This window comes from Mesoplodon mirus (assembly GCF_964341445.2).
Source record: "Mesoplodon mirus genome assembly, chromosome: 4".
Classification (NCBI taxonomy): Eukaryota; Metazoa; Chordata; class Mammalia; order Artiodactyla; family Ziphiidae; genus Mesoplodon; species Mesoplodon mirus.
In genome coordinates, this window is record NC_138979.1 from 142,719,662 (window position 1) to 142,740,454 (window position 20,793).

The 20,793-nt window shown below is 36.9% G+C and overlaps 1 protein-coding gene and 1 pseudogene across 2 annotated transcripts in view; one reads left to right on the plus strand and one right to left on the minus strand.

Moving 5' to 3' along the window:
- Positions 1 to 20,793, minus strand: part of WDHD1 (WD repeat and HMG-box DNA binding protein 1) — a 61,612-nt gene that overhangs the window by 37,404 nt on the left and 3,415 nt on the right. The window contains exons 3-10 of the mRNA XM_082619234.1: positions 15,241 to 15,352; positions 10,649 to 10,800; positions 9,864 to 9,975; positions 9,637 to 9,687; positions 8,544 to 8,639; positions 5,222 to 5,314; positions 4,297 to 4,403; positions 3,466 to 3,607 (exon numbers count right to left, since the gene is read on the minus strand). Coding sequence (XP_082475360.1) covers positions 3,466 to 3,607; positions 4,297 to 4,403; positions 5,222 to 5,314; positions 8,544 to 8,639; positions 9,637 to 9,687; positions 9,864 to 9,975; positions 10,649 to 10,800; positions 15,241 to 15,352 — 865 coding nt within the window. The remainder of the gene's footprint in view (positions 1 to 3,465; positions 3,608 to 4,296; positions 4,404 to 5,221; positions 5,315 to 8,543; positions 8,640 to 9,636; positions 9,688 to 9,863; positions 9,976 to 10,648; positions 10,801 to 15,240; positions 15,353 to 20,793) is intronic.
- On the plus strand, positions 15,523 to 17,091 carry LOC309802267 (Krueppel-like factor 17; annotated as a pseudogene). The gene is made up of 2 exons: positions 15,523 to 15,529; positions 15,998 to 17,091. The product of its transcript is annotated as a Krueppel-like factor 17 (transcript).

The following is a 20,793-nucleotide window of genomic DNA, read 5'->3' on the forward strand; positions in this document are numbered from 1 at the left end:
ACTATATCACAAATCTTTTAGATGGAAGTGCATATAACTGTGTTCTGGAAAGTTGACATTTAAAGAAATGAGAGAACAGAAAAAAATACTTCTAAATTCATATGTTTAAACAAATGATTTGAATAATTAAATTAATAACTATTGATAAATGCTATAAGAAGATATTTAACTATTTTATCCATAGTCCTAAAAGTTTATGTACTCAAGTTGGTCAAAAACTTTTTTCGGGAGGGGGCTTCCCTGGGGGCACAGTGGTTGAGAGTCCGCCTGCCGATGCAGGGGACATGGGTTCGTGCCCGGGTCTGGGAAGATCCCACATGCCGCAGAGCGGCTGGGCCCGTGAGCCATGGCCGCTGAGCCTGTGCGTCCGGAGCCTGTGCTCCACAACGGAAGAGGCCGCAACAGTGAGAGGCCTGCGTACTGCAAAAAAAAAAAAAAAACAAAAAACTTTTTTCGGACTTTCTTATCAAAAATGAGGGTTTTAACTTACGGTGAGAGGTGTTGTAACAGAAACATGTACTATGAGGAGTAAAAGCAAAAAGGAGAGAGTGGGCAATTCTGGATAGAAGGGTTACGGTTTTATAAGAGGTGACCTTTAAACTAAAATTTTTTTAAGTTTTAAAAATTTTATTGACATAGTTGATTTACAGTGTTGTATTAACTTCTGTTGATTCAGTTATACATATATGTATTCTTTTTCATATTCTTTCCCATTATGGTTTATCACAGGTTACTGAATATAGTTCCCTGTGCTATACAACAGGACATTGTTGTTGAACTAAAAATTATTTCTCAATTTAATTTTCTTTTTTATCAACGTTAGTCATGCATATAAATTAGTCAGTGTTATAAGATTTAATACAAAAATGAAAACAATCCTCTGCGCAGCCTCCGACTTACTTCTCTGCTCTCAATTGTTTCTTTTTATACTTCCCTCCACACTTGTAAATCATATTCCAGTGAAATTTTTTGATTTTTCAGTTTTAATTATCTATTTAATAGATGTTACTAACTTCTTTCTGTTAAGAAAGATGAGGATTTGGTGCCATTTTTCAACCACCACTACTCCCCTTGTATGCATATACACCATTCTCCTACTCCTGTCCACCCAATATAGATATATTCTCATTTTGCTTGGATCAATTTACAGTATTTAGATTTATTATGACCATGTAAATGCTATTCATAGCTGAACCCTAAAGCAAAGGAAATAAAAGCAAAAATAAATAAATGAAACCTAATTAAACCAAAAAGCTTTTGCATAGCAAAGAAAACCTTTGACAAAACAAAAGGACAACTTACTGAATAGGAGAAAATATTTGCAAATGATATGACCGATAAGGGGTTAATATCCGAAATACATAAACAGCTCATACAACTCAACATCAAAAAAACAAAAAACTCAATTAAAAAATGGGCAGAAAAGCTGAATAGCCATTTTTGCAAAGAGGAAACGCAGATGGCCAACAGGCACACAAAAAGATGCTCAACATTGCTAATCATCAGGGAAATGCAAATCAAAACCACAATGAGATATCACCTCACACCTGTCAGAATGGCTATTATCAAAAGGAACACAAATAACAAATATTGGCAAGGATGTGGAGAAAAGGGAACCCTCCTACACTGTTGGTGGGAATGTAAATTGGTGTAGCCACTGTGGAAAACAGTATGGAGGGTTCTCAAAAAAACTAAAAATAGAACTACCATATGACCCAGCAATTCCAGTCCTGGGTGTACATCTGAAAAAAAACAAATACACTAGCTGGAAAAGATACATGCACCCCAATGTTCATAACAGCATTATTTACAGTTGTCAAGTTATAGAACCAACCTAAGTGTCCATCAACAGCTGAATGGATAAAGAAGATGTGATATAGATAGACAGATACATAGATATTGGAATACTACTCAGCCATAAAAAAAGAATGAAATTTTGCCATTTGCAACAACATGGATGAACTTGGAGCTTAAGGTATTATGCTAAGAGAAATAAGTGAAACAGAGAAAGACAAACACTATTATATGATATCACTTACATGTAGAATATAAAAAATATAACAAACTAGTGAGTATAACAAAAAGAAACAGACTCACAGATACAGAGAACAAACTAGAGGGGAGAGGGGTGGGGGGAGGGGCAATATATGGGTAGGGGATTAAAAGGCACAAACTATACTGTATAAAATAAGCTACAAAGATATGTTGTACAACAGGGAATACAGCCAATATTTTATAATAACTATAAATGGAGTACATCCTTTAAAAATTATGAATCACTATACTTCAATAAAAATAAAATAAAAAGAAGAATCTCTCTGGTTTGGTTTTTTCTTACACGGATTCCCCAAAGATCTTCAATCTCCTGCCTGAAAAACATAAGACTGGCTGACAATGCTCTGGGAGCCAAGTATGAAAAGTGAGCTGGGAATTTCAACGTTCAAGTATATACATTTTCATTTAATCCTTTTCAGTACAGTATTCCTCCTTCACCCAACACCACTCAATTGTACCCAGTGTCCCTGGATCAGTGACCTCTGTTTTCCCTTATCTTAGAGAATAAATCTCCAGCTTTCTGCCAGAATGTACACAGGGGTGAGGGAGGGCAGTTACCTAGCTGTGCCCACTGTTGCTGAGACTGGAGGGATCCACTTGCTTGTTAAATCAACCCTCCTGTTTTCAGCCCCACTTTTTTTTTTTTTAATATTTATTTATTTATTTGGCTCCACCGGGTCTTGGTTGCAGCACGCAGGATCTTCAGCTGTAGCATGCAAACTCTTAGTTGCAGCATGTGGGATCTAGGTCCCTGACCAGGGATCGAACCCGGGCCCCCTGCATTGGGGGCGTGGAGTCTTAGCCACTGGACCACCAGGGAAGTCCCTTCGGCCCCACTTTTAAGTACCTACTACTACCAAATTCTGAATCTTTGGGGACTCAGGCAAGCTAAGTGGCACCTCAGGGGAAATAATGAACAAAAACAAGGAAGTATAAAATAAGGCAGCCTGTTTAAAGCAGTTCAGTCAGGCTGTGCAGCTTAAGAAGCATATAGTTAGCTATATAAGTATATAAGAAGTATATAGTTAGCTCTAAGAGTTAAGGGAATTCATGACAGAAAAACTTAGGCTAAACTAAGTTACAGTTATTAACTAATTTTCATCTATAAAACATTTAACAAAAAACACCTAGAACACCAGGATACTAAAATATTACAGTTTTTCACAAAGGTATTCCTTGGAAAGCCATGAAATATTAATGGATATTATATGGAGAGAAAGAAGTTCCTTAGTAAAACGTATTTGGGAAACATTAGGTTAAACAAGTTTAAATGTTCTTTGTGATAGAGCATTACTGAGCATCTAATAACATAAATTATAATTTTCAAAGAAAGTAATGTAGTTTGTGGTGTCTCCCAAATTCACATGACCACAGAAAGACTTTGAAGAAACTGTTCTACCCTATTATTACCTTACTGCTTGACATCTTTCCAGTGGGGTCACAAACATTCTCCAGGACTCCCAGATTTCCTTCTGCATCAGTATAAGCTATCTGACCACAAGTAGGATGCCATGACAGGCCACAAATTGCATAACCTTTCTCATGTTTCACCCTAAAAATTAAAAAGTGAATTCTTAAAACACTGTCAAGAAAAATAAAAGCTATACATTTCTCTTTTTTTTTCTTTTTTTCTTTTTTTTTTTTTTTTTTGCGGTACGCAGGCCTCTCTCTGTTGTGGCCTCTCCTGTTGCAGAGCACAGGCTCTGGACGCGCAGGCTCAGCGGCCATGGCTCATGGGCCCAGCCGCTCCGCGGCATGAGGGATCTTCCCGGACCGGGGCACGAACCCGTGTCCCCTGCATTGGCAGGCGGACTCCCAACCACTGCACCACCAGGGAAGCCCCCTAAGCTATACATTTCTTTAGGTAAATTTTAGTTAGAAAAAGTTTTGATAAACATAGCTATATGTCTGCATTTTAACAATCTAATGATTGCAGATTTGAAATGTTTAATAATAATTTAAAAAAATCTAATAGAAATAGGGCTTCCCTGGTGGCGCAGTGGTTGAGAGTCCGCCTGCCGATGCAGGGGACGCGGGTTTGTGCCCCGGTCCGGGAAGATCCCACATGCCGCGGAGCGGCTGGGCCCGTGAGCCATGGCCGCTGAGCCTGCGCATCCGGAGCCTGTGCTCCGCAACGGGAGAGGCCACAGCAGTGAGAGGCCCGCGTACCGCAAAAAAAAAAAAAAAAAAAAAACTAATAGAAATAAGCAAAAAAGAGACAAAAGATTTACTGAATCATACCTTTCCATGCAATCTTTGGTTTCCACATTCCAAACTATAATTAAACCATTAATACTCCCTGCAGCTAAATATTGTCCACAAGGAGACCAGGTTACTATATTTAGGGTCTAGTAAAGAAAAACAATAAATTAATAATTTCATATAAAACTAAAAACTCATTTTATTACCAAGTTCAAATTTTTATAACCCTTATTGTATGCAATTTCTAATTAAATCTGATACATAAACAGCAAGACAAAGTCTGCTTACTTTTTAACTTTTTCAATAATATTCAACAATCAAAGTAATAGCAGCTTTTACTTTATCACAAGAAAATTACACTAGCACAATTTTAAAAGCAAAAGCTAAAAAATGTTTTTACCCTAGAAAGAAAGACAACACAAGTTATCCTCTTAGCAGTCACCATCAAGATGAAGAGAACTAGGAAGTGAAGTGAATCGTACTAAGCCATTGCTGACCTACTGGGCCTCTGTTTCCTAACTGCAAAATGGGTATACATGAGAGAAGGGGGCGGGGGGAGGGAGAGAGAGAGAGAAAGAAACACAGACTAACAACCTTTCCTGCTCTAAAACTCCAGTGTCCATAGTCACAAGTCTCAATAAAACTCACTTAACAATAAATTATTACTAATAATGTGAGAATTACCTATTCTAATACTATGTTAGGGTTAAATTTGACTTCTTATAAATTAGAAGATTTTTCTTACCAAATTTCACAAAGGAGAAAGGTCAGATAGGACCTAGCAAAGACTTATCTACTAGTCATTCACTAAGTGAAGAAAGGCTGAGGGGTAGAAGGTGGACACATGCACAGCAGTCCGGAGTTGTTCTCCATTTCCAACAATATTTAGCTGTAATTGTATTAAAGCAAAGTATGCATTAAATATTCCCATTAGCCTACTGAAAGTATCACTTACAAAACCTACCTGAGAGATGAAATTATCTGAAAGATCAAATGGATTACTCCAAGTTTCTCTTCTATATAGCTTAACAGATTTTTCCACAGGAACTGCTAGTAACTATTAGGAAAGATAAATGATTTAAACAAAAGTTTACACTAAATTAAGTTTAAAGAGAAAAAAAAGCAGAAAATTCATCTAAATAAGACTACAAAACATAAAAGCAAATTTGTATTTTAATTGGCAACTAACAAAACTCAGAAAGCTACTTAAAATTTTGATAAAGAATGGGTGATGGTCACTGTATTGCTTGCACTGAAAGACAGAGAACTTATAGTCACTAATATTTTTAATACTATTTCTTAAGGAATATAAGCCCTTTGGATCTAAAAATTCATCTTATTTGCTGGCAGGAGAGAAACAGAGCCAGAATACTTTGAATATCTTTGGAAAAGGAAACTTATCTTCTTATATACACTTCCAAAAAACAGATTAGTAGAAAAAATAAAACTGACATATTCTTTCCATGCTTATCAAGAAGAAAAATGTATTATTTATGAATAGTAAAACTATGTTTAAAATTTTTTTAATTAATTAGATTAATTAATGTTTCATAAGCAAAGAAGAAATACATACTGGATTTCCCAACTATCACTTTAGTGCAGAATGTACCCTTAAATGTTTACATGACACAAAAGGTCATACATTAAAAAGAAAGTCTCCCTCCAATCCCTAAATCCTATTCCTACTTCCCAAAGGCAAAAAACATAAGCATAGACCATATAAGAATGCATACGTACTTATATACAAGTAGACACACAATTAAACAGTAGCATTCTATCTACTATCTATACCTACTGCTCTACAGCTTGATGTTTTTAATATATCTAAAGACTGATTATTCCATGTGAAGACACACAGATATACCTCATTCTAACAGTTGCAGAGTATTCCATTTTCAGGAATAAATTCCAGTTTATTTAACCAGTTCTCTATTAATGAATATTCAGGATGTTTACAATCTTTTGCTACTATAAACAATGATACAACATTTTCATTATACATACTCTGTAGTGCATATGTATAAATATGCTTATAGAATATACGCCTAGAACTAGTACTACTGGTCATTCATTCTAATAAAAACTGCCACATCCTCTTCCACACAGTATGTACCAAACTTTTGATCTTTGACCATCTGACAAATGAAAACTAGACAATCATATTTCAATTTGTATTTCTTTTAGTATGAAAGGTTGCATGTATTTTCATATGTTAAAAGCCATCTGTGTATCTTTTTCTGTACACTGTCTGCTCATGTCCTTGTTCATCTTTTTCCTGGGATCTTATTGATTTATAAGAACTCTTTGAATATTAAGGCAATTAGCTCTGTCATATGGTTTCAAACTTTTTCTCAGTTTATCATTTGTTCTTTGACACTGAAATATTTATTTTTTTTACTTTTCATATTGTCGAGTTTATAAATTTTTTCTGGAAATTTTCACATATACAGAGAAGTTAAAAAGATGATACAGCAAATACCTATACAATGAGATTCACCATGTGATAGGAAGTCTCCAACATGGTTCTTGGTAATTCTCACCCCCTGGTATTCATGCCCTTTGCCAGTACATTTATTAAATCTCCTTTTCTCCACCTTTATAATACACTAAATTCCCATATATACTGGATCGATCGCTCTGTTTAATAGATATCTGTCTATTCATGAATTAGTATCACAGTTTTAATTCCCATAGCATTATAATGTTATATCTGATTGAATTAGACTTTACCACTTTTCTTTTTCAAGACTTTTGCTTTTCCATATGGCTTTAGAATCAGTTCTATTTGGTCCCCCCAAACATCTTACTGATATTTTATATTGAATGCTTCAAAACTATAGATAATTCAGGGAAGAACTGACATCTTTATAACAAAAATTCATTTCTAAGAATAGGATATATTTTTCTATGTGTTTTTCTAAATGTTGCCATTTGCAACAACTTGAATGAACCTAGAGGGTATTATGGTTAGTGAAATAAGTCAGAGAAAGACAAATACTGTATGTTATCACTTACATGCGGAATCTAAAAAATAAAATAAAAATAAGTAAATAAAATGAATAAATATAACAAAACAGAAACAGACTCAGAAATATAAAGAACAAACTAGTGGTTACCAGTGGGAAGAAGGGAGGGGGTAGGGCAAAACAGGGGTGGGGGATTAAGAGGCACAAACTATTATGTATAAAATAAATAAGCTTTTTAGCTTATCCTTTTGGATATATTATATAGCACAGGGAATATAGCCAATATTTTATAATAACTTTAAATGGAATATAATCTATAAAAATTTTGAATCACTATGCTGTACACCTGAAACTAATATAACATTGTAAATCAACTATACCTCAATAAATAAATAAATAAATAACAAAAAAGAATGGGATACATTTTTTCTATTTAAGTCTTCTTTTACTCTTCTTTGTAGCATGTTTAAGTTTTCTTTACATAGCTCTTTCACATTTTTTGGTAAGTTTATTCCTAGTTATTTTATCTTTTCTTAAAAGTTTAAATCTTTTTTGATTTCACAGTTAGTGCATTATTTTCTCTCACCATGTTTTCTAAATGGCTATTGTTTATATATAGGACTATAGGTTTCACCTATTAATTTTGCTTCCAACTACCTTACTGAATTTTCTTATTAGTAATATTTTCCCCCAGTTGATTTTCTTGGGATTTCCTCATATACAAGCATTGCATTTGCAAATAATGAGCATTCTCCTTCCCTTCTTTCAAACCTCTCATATCTTTCTATTGTCTAACTGTATCAGCTAGTACCTCCAAAATGTTAAACACTAGTAGTAAGAGTTGATATAACAAGACTGTTTCCAAAGTTGTCCCATTAAACATGAATGTAAAGAAAAAGGTAAAATCAATTCATTCCTGCCAAATGTACTCTTCAAAAAAGAACCTTTAAAAAGTTGAAATGTTTCTTCCAGCATTTCAATAATTAATTTGCTTGGAGCTCTAAAATTTATAATCTAAATGAAATAGTTGCAATTAAAAAATCTATTCTTACAAAGATAACAAGGACTGGAATATATAATTAAAACAAAATAAGGGACTTCCCTGGTGGTGCAGTGGTTAAGCCTCTGTGCTCCCAATGCAGGGGGCCCAGGTTCCAACCATGGTCAGGGAACTAGATCCCACATGCATGCCACAACTGAAGAGTTCGCATGCCACAAGGAGTCTGTGTGCCGCAACTAAGACCCAGCACAACCAAAGAAGTAAATAAATAAATATTTAAAAAACAAAACAAAATAAAAAACAAAATAAAAGTCACTCACCTTCCCACTTTTTGGCTGCCAAGCAAGTCTGCAGATTGATTTTGCATTTATCACATCATTGCATTTTTGCAGCAGTGGCCAACTAATAGCACATGTCTGATTTAAAAAAAAAAAAAAGAAAAGAAAATGTAAGTCTTGTGACTGAAAAATAATCTTTTTAAATAAATAAAAATGAAAAATAAAATGCCAAATGAAAAAAAAGAAAATTTATTTCCCCTTATGAAAATTCTCCCAAAAAAAGATATGCAGCACTGAGTACATTTAATAAGTGGTTTCTTCAAACTGATAGTTAGCTTGGAAAAAAGCAACTTAATTCACTTTAACCTAATTATAATATTTGATTTACCTAAGTTACTTTAAGTTTTTCACAGTTATAAAGAGCACAAGTCTTAAATAATTAACTCAAATAGGAGTATTTCCTATGTAGAATAAGCAAACAGTATACTCACTGAATAAACGTACACAAACAAAAAAAAACCCCAATACATTAAAATCTTAAAGTAACTATGAAAATAAACTTGAGATCTACTACGAAATGTTAAGGTGTCAAAAGTCAATCCTTTTAAATAGTTCAAAAGTGAGGGAAGAAACTGTGGCTATGAGCTGAAGCATATCTGTTAGGGATGTTTTTCTCATCAGCCACATCATTCCTAGAAATGCCAAGCCTTCTCTGATTGCCTCAGGAAGAATTCCTTGTTCCCTCTGCCAATCCAGAAAGCATTTTCTTCATACCTCCTTTAAAGCTATTACCAGGCTGAGTCAGAGTAAGTTATGTGACTCTCCAAATCAAGTGTGGCCCATGCCTTACTTTCTTATCCCCAACATCTGGGGACCAACATATGGTAGTTAGCTTATAAATATATAATGATTGAATTTCCCTTTGTGATTAGATACAGAATCAATTAGTCTTCAACATATTTACTTTTGCTTAGATTGTTGGGGAATTTGATCACAAAACCAGTATTTAATGCTACTCAAAAGAAACAAACTATGAAGAAGAAGAATTATTAATTTGGTCCAATAATACATTATGTAAAGCCCAATATATGATGGAAATAGGCAAAAAGTTTTAAATTCAAATTGATGAGCTTACCTGATCTGAAATTTGCCACACCTTGACAGATCCATCACAACTAGCTGATGCCTGCAGAATAAAACAATAGATTTCTCTATAGTTACAGCCATACTACTATATGGAGACTGGTTCAACTGATAAATTAAAGAGGCTTTTAACAATTGTGTGAAACTTTCTGCTAATTCTCTCACAGTTTTAAACATATTCGCAAAAAATGCAAAAAGAGAGGGGAAAAAAATGATTACCAGAAAGATGTCCTTAGGGTCAAAGGAAAGACTTAAAACAGGAGCATCGTGTCCTCGAAATGTTTTCTGTTGGCTGCAATCCACCACATCCACAACTTTGACTAGAAAATCACTAAGAACAAGAGTAACGTACATCAATAAATGTCAATACAAAAGGCTCTCAAAAGCTATGACCCAAATATTTCAAAGTAATAAGAGTAAATGCCATAATTTCTTTATAGCAACATGTGAAATTTGGCACCCATATTACCTTTTAGTTTTGGTCTATAAAGTTGCTAAAAACATAACTCAAGATTTCCCATATGTTAAAATATAAATACTTTTAGAAAGTGGCTTCCTTAGTTAGATCTTAAGCTTCTATTATTTGCTAATCTAATTACAGCCACAACCATTTTTAAAAGCATTATGCCTTTTACTCCAACTCAGCAATTCACCAATTACATTTTTTTCCTATGACAAATAAGCAACAAGAAAAACAACAAAAATCCTGATTGTACAGTCTAGGTTGTACCAAAAATAATTTTAAAAATTTTGTATCCAACTATCATCTTTCCCCAATCTTTTCCAGCATTTACTGAGCAGGCTGTCAGCAAAGCAATATACCTCAATTCACAAAGAAGCACAAGTTTGTCATCAAAAACCTTTACCAGAAAGAAGACTTGAATATAATAATTAAATAACAACAACAAAGAAGGTACAGAATCCTGAAAATGTTACCCTGAATCCAATGAATGAGGCCATTTTGTTCTAATATTATTTCATTTTCTGATATCAAAGAGCCTTACCCAGATCCAGCAGCAATTTTTGCACCATCCCCATTAAAGACCACATGGTTTGCATTTGTGGTGAAGCGAGTCAATATACCATCTGGAACTCCTTCAGGAAACGTGTGCACTTGAACAGTATTGTTAGATACTGCAGTGACCAATTTCCCATTCTAAAAGAAAAATGAAACATTGGCAAAAATTAGTTAATTAATTGGGAGTCTCTCCATAGTTAAAAATCCAGTAAAAAACAAAAAAAAACTTATAAATGTAGTTCATGTCAAGAGAAAAATAATCAATATATAATTTTTCTGAAATGGCTATTAGCAAGAAAAATTTACTTGCTGCCTTTAGAACATTTAATTCCCTCTTCATCAGCCAAACTTTTAGCCTCTGATTTCTCTTGTACTTCTGGCAAGAAAAATAGTTAAACAGTGTTTTTGTGGATTCCCAAATGTCATAAGAAGGAGACTCAGAACAAGAAAACATAGCTAATCTCAATGAGGGAAGAGCACAATGGACACTATTAGTATTGCCCTGTGTTTCCAGAAAACAATCATTGGATGTCTTTTCAGAGTAGGGTAAAGTCTAAATGCGAATCCATGAATCCATGGCTCCTGTTTTTTTTTTTTTTTTTTTGGCTGCACTGCAGGGCATGCGGAATCTTAGTTCCCCAACCAGGGGTCAAACCTGTGCCCCCTGCAGTGGAAGCGCAGTGTTTATTTAGTGTTTTAAAAACACTAAATAGAAAGTTTTAGGATCCGAAAATGATCTCCAAACACCGTTGTTTTGCACAGCTTTTAGCTAAGAATCATAAAAGGTCAGGGATCTGCCCTACCACCTTAATTTTATTACTTACCCAGGAGGAATTAAGTCCTGATGGACTAAATCATAGTCTACCAACCTCATACACAATTCGATATATCATATGGTCAACTTATTAATTTATATTAAATGATAACTACCAAAAGAAACAAACTACTCAAGTTTGTTAATGAACCTACTTTACCCTATAGCAATAGGTCTCAGCCGTATTTGTGCACTTAGGACCCTTAGCTTATCTACAGCATCTTCTCCCATTCTAATGGGAAAAGAACCTGGTAATACAACGACATGTTACCATATAGCAATATTTGGGGAAATGTATACATCTGTGCAAATAACAGTATAGATGATTCAAATTTGAACTGTGATAAACACCTTCAAGTTCAATTACTGGAAAACTGGTGAAAAATACTGTTTATGCCTACATTGCAACTACTGTATATAATTAAATCCATAATAAACTAAATTCATAATGTTGAAGTTAAGCTAACAATAATTTAAATGTAAAAACCAGAAGAGAATCAACAAAATGCTATAACCAACTCAATACAACACTGATGCTGCTAAGTGTTCTTTGGCAAAACTGCAGAAACACCAACTATTTATTTGTGTGCATGTACAGAAATTTTGCAACCTTGGCTGTGCTTTACTTCGCAGACAGATTTCTTAGTAGAATACTAAGCACCCTCAGTTAGCTCTAGTAAAGAATCTTGGTAATTCTTTAACAAAACTTTAACTAGCCCTCTATTCATGTGAAAATGTTAAAGTATATAACAGCACTAACTCACCTGGGAGACCTGAATAAAGGCCTTGCTTTGAAGTCATTTTCAAACAAATCTACAGGGAAATCAAATCACTACCAGTATACAGTGTCAACTACTAAAAATTTAAAAAAAAGAAACCATGCAAAGGATCAGAGCTGTGGTCCGGATCTGGTTAGACTATCCTTCTCCCTGGTGGATGGGGAGGAATGGAACCCAGCACAGGATGACTTGGGCCCACTGTGTTCCTTACTATGTCATTTGACTTTCCTTTGAGCTCTGATTTTCCCAAGAATAAAATGGAGATAATTCCACGTACCTCTCCTTACCTTTGTTAAAGACAACGTAAAATACTATGCAAGCGTTAACTATTACTACCTACAAATATGTTGATATATCCCAGTTTCACTATTTTGGAGGGTGATTTTTTTTCTGCTTTGTTCTCAAATAAAGCACCTAATTGTACTTCCCTATAGCACTGAATCCATAAAGTACGTATTTACGTATTTATAAGCAATTATGCTTTAAATGAAATTGTCAACTTTGCATGGCTATTTGGTAACATCATTTCATTGAAGAATTATAAACTCCATTCCTAAAGCCAAACATTTTAGCACTGAATATGAGCCTTGTAGTCAGTTGAATAGTGGCCCCTAAAAGACATGTCTAAATCCTAAGCCCAGGTACCTGTTACCGTAGCCCTAGGAAACTACCATAAGCCCACTTTCATTTTTTAGCTCTTTAAAGTCTTTTTCGTATACAAAAGCAGTACATACTTATTGTAGAAAAAAAACCCACGAAACTGTCCTGAGCAGACAGTGAGTTTCCCTACTCTTGTGAAGTAATATCCATTAACATGTTGGGGTTAAGTCTTTTTAACTTTATTCTATACATATGCAAATTACAAGTATTTGTGTACTTAAATCCTTTATTTTAACAAACAGAAGACTATTCTATAACAGACTGTTATGAAACTCTATTTTTCATTTTTTCAATTAATTGTAAACAACTTTCCAAATGAAGGTATACAGCACTCCCGCATTTTTTTAGTGGCTGCATAGTATTACATTATATGACTACCAAAATTTATAAAATGTATTCTCTATTCAGGGACACTTCAATTGTTTCTTTTGCTATTATAAACAATGGTTTTACTAATATTCTTGTCCACACAAATGAATGTGTGTACTTCCTTAGGGTAAATAGCCAGAAATGCCTGTGTGCATTCTAACCGTGATACATCATTATCAATTTATTCCAAAAAAAGTTCATCAGTTATACTTCCAGCAACTGTTGTGTGAAAATACTGTGAAACAGAAAATATATATTGGTCTCTACCCTCAGTTCCTGGCACAGAGCTCCTAAAAACTTTGAACTGTCCTAAGTGATAAGAGCACCAGGAGCAACTTTTGTTCCAAAATTTGGTCTTTGACTGATTCCTGACACAAAGCTCCCAAATCCCTTGGAACTTTCTGGGTGACAGGAATGTCTTTTGTTCTAATGAGGTGCGTCTTGGTGGGCTCCTGGATAGCTTCAGGATGGTGGCTGGTCGCCAGAAAGATCAAGTCATGATCAGAAGCGTGGAACTTTCAGCCCCACACCCCTATCATCTAGGAAGGGGAGAGAGGCTGGAAATGAAGTTAATAATCAGTCATGCCCATGTGATGAGCCTCCATAAAAATCCCAATAACATGGGGTTCAAGGAGCTTCCAGGTTGGTGGTGCACCCCAACTCCACATCTCCATTCTCCAGACCTCACCCCATGTTCTCTTCATCTGGCTGTTCATCTGTATCCTTTATTATGTAATAAGCTGGTAAACTTATTTCCCTGATTTCTGTGAGCTGTTCAAGCAAATGACCTTATCCAAGGAGGGGGTCATGGAAATCCCCATTTGCAGCCAAGCTGAACACAAGTTGTAGGTAATCTGGGGACCTAATACTCGCGACTGGTGTCTGAAGTGGGGGATAGTCTCGTGGGACTGAGAGCTTAACCTGTGAGGTCTGAGCTAACTCCAGTTAATGTCAAAATTGAACTGAAATGTAGGACACCCAGTATTGCAAAGAACTTATTGATATGGGGAAAACCCCATATATCTGGTGTCAGAAGTGTTGTGAGCGTGGTAGTGTGAGAGTAAAGGAGAAACACAGGAGAAGAGTTGTTTTTCCTTTAAAATACTTCTCCAAGCCCTCACTATTACCGGGATCAGGAATATTTTTCATCCTTGCCAATCTTACAGGAAAAAAAGTCCAATTGTGTAATTTGCATTTCTTTGCTTATTAGTGAGATTTAGCTCATATTTAATGTACATTAGTCATTTATATTTTTTCTCCTAGGAATACATTTTCCATTATATATGACCATTTTTTAAAAAGTATCTGAAGTATCTAAAGACCATCTCATCTACCTTAATGAGTCTGGGTTTGAAAAAAATATGAATTCTGTAGAAAGATGTTTTTTTCCTATCCAAATACAATACACTCAACTTAAAATTCATCACAAATAAAAAGGTTAGACACTTAGTTTGCAAAGTCCTTCTGAAAACATATCTCCATTCTCCAAGTAATCTACATCTCATTCCTATATTTACTTTACATAAAACATTAGAAATGTGAAATAAGTATATATCCTGAAAAAGTTAATGAAACCGTCCTTTTTTCCAGTACAATTCCTCAAGTTATCTGAATTAGTGAGCTAAAAATTTGAGTTTTCCTTCACTGAGTTTTCCTTCAAAGAAAAAAAAAAGATACATTTAAATCTCTTAAAAGATAAAGTATAATTTCCTGCATATATTTTAATTGGCTCATCATTACTATCCATTAATCACCTTTAATAAACCATTCAGATGTTACCTGTAAAAGTTTTGGGCAAATTATGGCATTATTACACATTTTTAAATATTATTATTTCATAAGAGAAATGAAAAAGTTTATCTGTATTCAAAACTTCTATAAAAATATTTTTCATCCAAGTATAAAACATCACATGGCAGTATCATTTCATATCAGTTGCTGTAATTGTTTTAATACCTTCAAAGCACATGAATATGCTTTTTCTCCAACATTAATGGACTTAGGATCATCATCATCCAAGTCTTCCCAAATCCTCACATCACCATCACTTCCACAAGTTACAATACAACTGTGAAGGAAACACACTCGTTAAAAAGTCACCCAGTTTTAGGCTTATTAATTTTTTTGGAATGTTACTTTATCTCTTTTCTAATAAAATCAAGGTATTAGCCAATATGTTTCCTCATTTTACATACATAAACCTCAATAACAAGGACTGTTAACCTCCTATTCTGTAAAATGAAAGGTAAGTTTATGCTTTCTACAGTTTCTCCTTGGCATAAAGCTCCTTATATATTTGTAACAATGTAAGAAAAATGAATGTAATCTCTCTAACAACAGGGACCAGGTCTACTTTGCTTACCATTGTGTCTCTAGCACAAAGTAGTCTCTAACAAATAGAAGCTTTGATAAATGTTGAATGAATAAATGGATGAATGGAAGAGCTCAATTATCCAAAGCTGATTATTCAAATGGCTATGTCAACTCCCAAATCGTTTTCTGAGTGCTTTTCTTCATTCGGTATGTGTCCTCTCTGGGCACATACAAAAGCAAATAAAATACAAAAATAAAATGGTAAATGGTGGAGTCTCGATGTGCAACTGATCCCAGGTTAAGATGGAGCAGGGAGCCAAGGGCCTAAGCCAGTGGCATGTGGCTCTGCACCAGTTCACAGAGACCTGCCCACAGCATTCCCACTCAGGACACTGAGAAGTCAATGTCGTCTTGGACGTGTCTTCATCTCCCAGAAGCAGTGGAGTGCACACCTCTTGGAATCATGGCCCATCAGGCATTCAACATGTTCCTCAGTGCACAGAGCTGGAGAGGATCCCCTTGGTCTCTGCTGAGGCACCCAGGCAGAATGCTAGTGAAATGGGGCCACACTTCAGTATGTCGCTGCCTGACCACGGCGTGAGCTACTGCCCTCAAGTGACTTTCACTCCTTCCCAGATGATTTACACTCAGGGAATGTCTCCTTCCCAGCCAGGAATGATGACTTTCAAGTGGCCCCAGGCGATGCCCTTAGGAGAGCCCAGTATTCCAGGGGTGGCCCCGACCTTTGGTGGGAATCTAAGGATGCCCCCCATGGGCCGCCAGTTCTCACTTGCCAGTGGAATCCCAATGATGTCCCACATCAGAATGTGAACCATGCCTTATTCTGGCCTCCCAACAGTAACTTCTTAACAGAGGGCCTTTAACACCTAAAACATTATTGGATCCAACCATGCCTTCCACTGAGGCCCCGGCAATGCTCCCCTCTTTGGATCAGATGTTGCCTCCTAGAAACCCCACAACTTTGGGATGCCCCCAGCTGGATCCCCATTATTGCTGGCTTTGGACTCCCAGGGCTCTTTTGTGAGCCAGCCAGTCTCCCAGGAAGACCCCTTCCTACCTAAGCAGCCCTTACCTGCTCCACGGAGAGCAGAGCAGTACTCCGGGGCCCAAGAAAGGGCTCCCAGGAGGAGAGCCGCACTTTCAAGGCCTTATCGCTGCAACTATGAGAACTGTAAAAAAGCTTACACTAAGCACTCCCACCTCGTGAGTCACCAACGCAAACACACAGGCGAAAGGCCCTATAAATGCATGTGAGAAGACTGTACTTGGTCCTTCTTCCATTCCAATGAACTTAGAAGACATACTCGGATACACACCAAATACCGACCACGTAAATGTGACCAGTGAGGCCGACAATTCATGAGATCTGACCATCTCAGGCAACATCAAAGGACTCATATGTGGGTGCCAACATCCCCAGACCCACCGGCTGACAGTGGACGTATGGCTGGTCCTCCTGCTCCTGGTCTTTAGGTCAATCTGCTCTTCCCCTCATTTTGGCTTCTCTGCTCAGATCCTGCCTGCCTCTGACCAGCTAGTCTCTTTGGTGGGTGTAGGCTTTGATGAAGACAGAAAGATTATGAGACAGTGTGGAAGCCCATATAGCTCTGGACCTAGTCGGGGCCCCTCAAAAACTGTCTTGGGTGCCCTCACATCTCTGGGGCCGCCTACTTTTGTGCCAAGTTCAGCCACATGGGAAGATGGAGCAAAGTAGAGATTGGGAGCTTTATAAAAAGCTCTTTATCTTATGTCACTCCCAGCTTGAAACCCTTTAGCCACTCTCCTTTGCCTGCTACATAAAATCCAAGTTCCTTATCTTGGTCTTTGACAGTTTCCAGAGACAGACTATGTTCAAATTCTGAATCTACCACTTACTAGCCATGTGACTTTGGGAAAGGTCTTTGATCATTATGTCAAGTTCCCTCTTCTGGTAAAAGAAAAACAGTATTGGACTGCTGTGAACACATCTTATGTACAAAATCAGATTCTCTCCAGCACTCACCAGCCTCATGCCCAGAGTTTGCCTCCTCCCATCATTTCCAGACTTGGATGGAATGCCCCCACAGGACATGGGATCTGGCACCTCAAGTAGCCACTAGCAACCCAGGAATGTGGAAGAGTTAGTGCTCCTAGGGTAACATTTGACTAATGGGAGATGGGAGAAATCCAGGCCGATAAATTCCCTCTTCTTCCCTCCCTTCCCTGAACTGGCGCAAGACACCATTTCTCCCAGTGAGGAGACCTCCCAAGTAGCCAGTGGACACACCTTCTGTGCCTCTTCCAGGCTTGTCATGAAGCAGACTCAACCTATCACCTGGCATTGCCTCCCATTCCTCCTTGCGTCGAGTCCCTTTTCTCACTCTCAATGCTCTGCATTTGCATCACCCAAATAAAACATTGGTACTTAAAAAAAAAGGGGGGGGGCTTCCCTGTGGCGCAGTGGTTGAGAGTCTGCCTGCCGATGCAGGGGACACGGGTTCGTGCCCCGGTCCGGGAAGATCCCACATGCCGTGGAGCGGCTGGGCCCGTGAGCCATGGCCGCTGAGCCTGCGCGTCCGGAGCCTGTGCTCCGCAACGGGAGAGGCCACAACAGTGAGAGGCCCGTGTACCGCAAAAAAAAAAAAAAAAAAAAAAGAAAGAAAACAGAGCTTATATAGAGGAGACACTGAAATTTAATCTCTACAGAAGCAAATGAGAATTGAACAAGTTGTATATTAAAAGGTGAAATGGTGAATGATTTAATGTTGAAATTCTGTGATTGCTCTTTGGAATATCTTGACTTTTGGGAAGAATCTTTTGATAGACCTCTTCTTTTTAATTATATAAATTTATGTTCTGTGCCAAACTGAAATGAAGTAGGGTTAAAATTTGTGAAACATTTAAGGGAGTCATAAGTAGAGAGAACTTACTTGATGAATTTTGTCTTTAAAAATATTGTAGGCCTAATTATCGAAAAAGGGTATTCTAAAAGCAGGTGAAAAGACAGAACCTGTAAAAATACTGAAGGTGAAATATTTATCCATTTCAGGTAAGGCAAATTTTTAAAAATTGAGACTCTTCCATTTAGTAGAATTTGCTCTAAGCTTACCAGGTATTGAGAACCTAAAAAGAGTGTTTTCTCATTGAAAAATATTATGATATAAAGAAAAGAATTAACTGAAGGTCTCACTTCAAATTTATTAACCATAAAATGCAACTCTGAAGAAGACTACAGCCAGTTTTATAAGGAAAATAAATGAGTATAGTGAAAAAAACATTTTTCAGAAAAATATCAGCTACATCATGTTAGACAGACTAAAAAAATTGATTAAAGTACATGAATACGTGCCAAGAATGACTATTTTACTTATGTTAATGTTTAGATTATACATTCAATGTAAAGAAGTTTCTTAATGTCACAAATTTTTTTTAGGAAAAATTGTTTTGAAATCGTTTTTGAATAGAAATATGTTACAGACCTACCAAAACAGAATAATTTGCCAATCAAAAAATAATTTTTAAGAAACTGTACTTTTATTTATTTTGAAATCCTTCTCCCCATTCTCAAAGGTGTGCTGGTTTAGGTGATAAATTAAGAAATCCACTGTAAGTTTCAGAGAAAAGGGCTAATTTTAAAAAAAAATTTTTTTTGATGTGGACCAGTTCTAAAGTCTTTATTGAGTTTGTTACAATATTGCTTATGTATTATGTTTTGGTTTTTTGGCCTGCAGGCATGTGGGATCTTAGCTCCCTGGCCAGGGATAGAACCCACACCCCCTGTATTAGAAGGTGAAGTCTTAACCACTGGACCACCAGGGAAGTCTCAGCAAAGGGCTAATTCTATCATGCCTTTATCCTCTTTATGACATAACTCTAAGAAGCCAATGATTACCAAGGCATTTCTCACTATCTGGATCCTCCATCCTCCCACAGCAATGTTCTTTCCCTAATCTGACCACCCCTCCCTAACCCTTCCACTGGGCCTCATGAGATTCATCGTCAGGCACCAGCAAAATCAGCTTTTTTCTGAACATTCTTCTGAGGACACCATTTCCTCTTCAGCCCTCTTAAGTGGTGGCTGATTTCTTTTCTACATCCCTCTGGGATCTGGAGGTGGGCCTTTCCTGCACTTCATTACCACTTCCATTCTACTGCCACACCCTACTCTCTCTTTAAAAAAAAAAGGCCTGGGGCTTCCCTGGTGGCGCAGTGGTTGAGTCTGCCTGCCCACGCAGGGGACATGGGTTCGTGTCCCGGTCTGGGAAGATCCCATGTGCCGCGGAGTGGCTGAGCCCGTGAGCCATGGCCGCTGAGCCTGCGCGTCTGGAGCCTGTGCCCCGCAATGGGAGAGGCCACAGCAGTGAGAGGCCCGCGTACCTCAATAAAAAAAAAAAGGCCTGAAACTGTCATCAGACCAGCTACAAATTCAAGAGAAATCCCCTTGTTCCCTAAAGATTTTTGGCACAAGGCTCATTGTTATTCCTTCTCTAACAACACTATTCCTATCATAATTCTTAGTATTTTCAATAACTATGTAGATGAAACCTTCTGACACTCGATCTTGCCCTCCACCCCACCTCAGACTCCCGTGGTTACAGCCTAGATTTTGTCTTTACCAACAATGCAACTACTTCATAATCTCAACTTCAAGCATCCTAATCACTTATCGTTTCATCTTATACCCTTAATATCCTAACTCCAACAATTTTTACATTCTATGAGGATCTACAATCTATGGAAACTACCTTTCACTGTTTCTCACTCCCTCAAATTCTCACATCCCTCCTAATCTGGTTTAGATTCCATAGTCTGTCATTAAAATCACTCCTTCGCATTACTCTCGAATCCCTTGCCCTTCTTTCACTTTGTCACACTTTCCCGGAAAAACCCGAACCCTGGTTAAATCCAACTCTCTGCCTATTAATAAATTTGCACTTATAGAGCTAAATAGGGCTGGAGAAAACACATAACCAGGTTGTTTGATCTCACTTTAAATTTATGATCACTAATTTGAGCTAGATCTTTAGTCCTGCCCTGGAATCCAATTACATTTTCTTAGTCCATTCAACTTTCCCTCTCTAACCCTCTATCTCATATCTACTCCTCTTTCTTCAAACCTCTACCTCCTGTCCACTCTCGACTAATGACTTTACTTCCTATTTCACTCAGAATACAGAAGCAATCTATAGATATTAT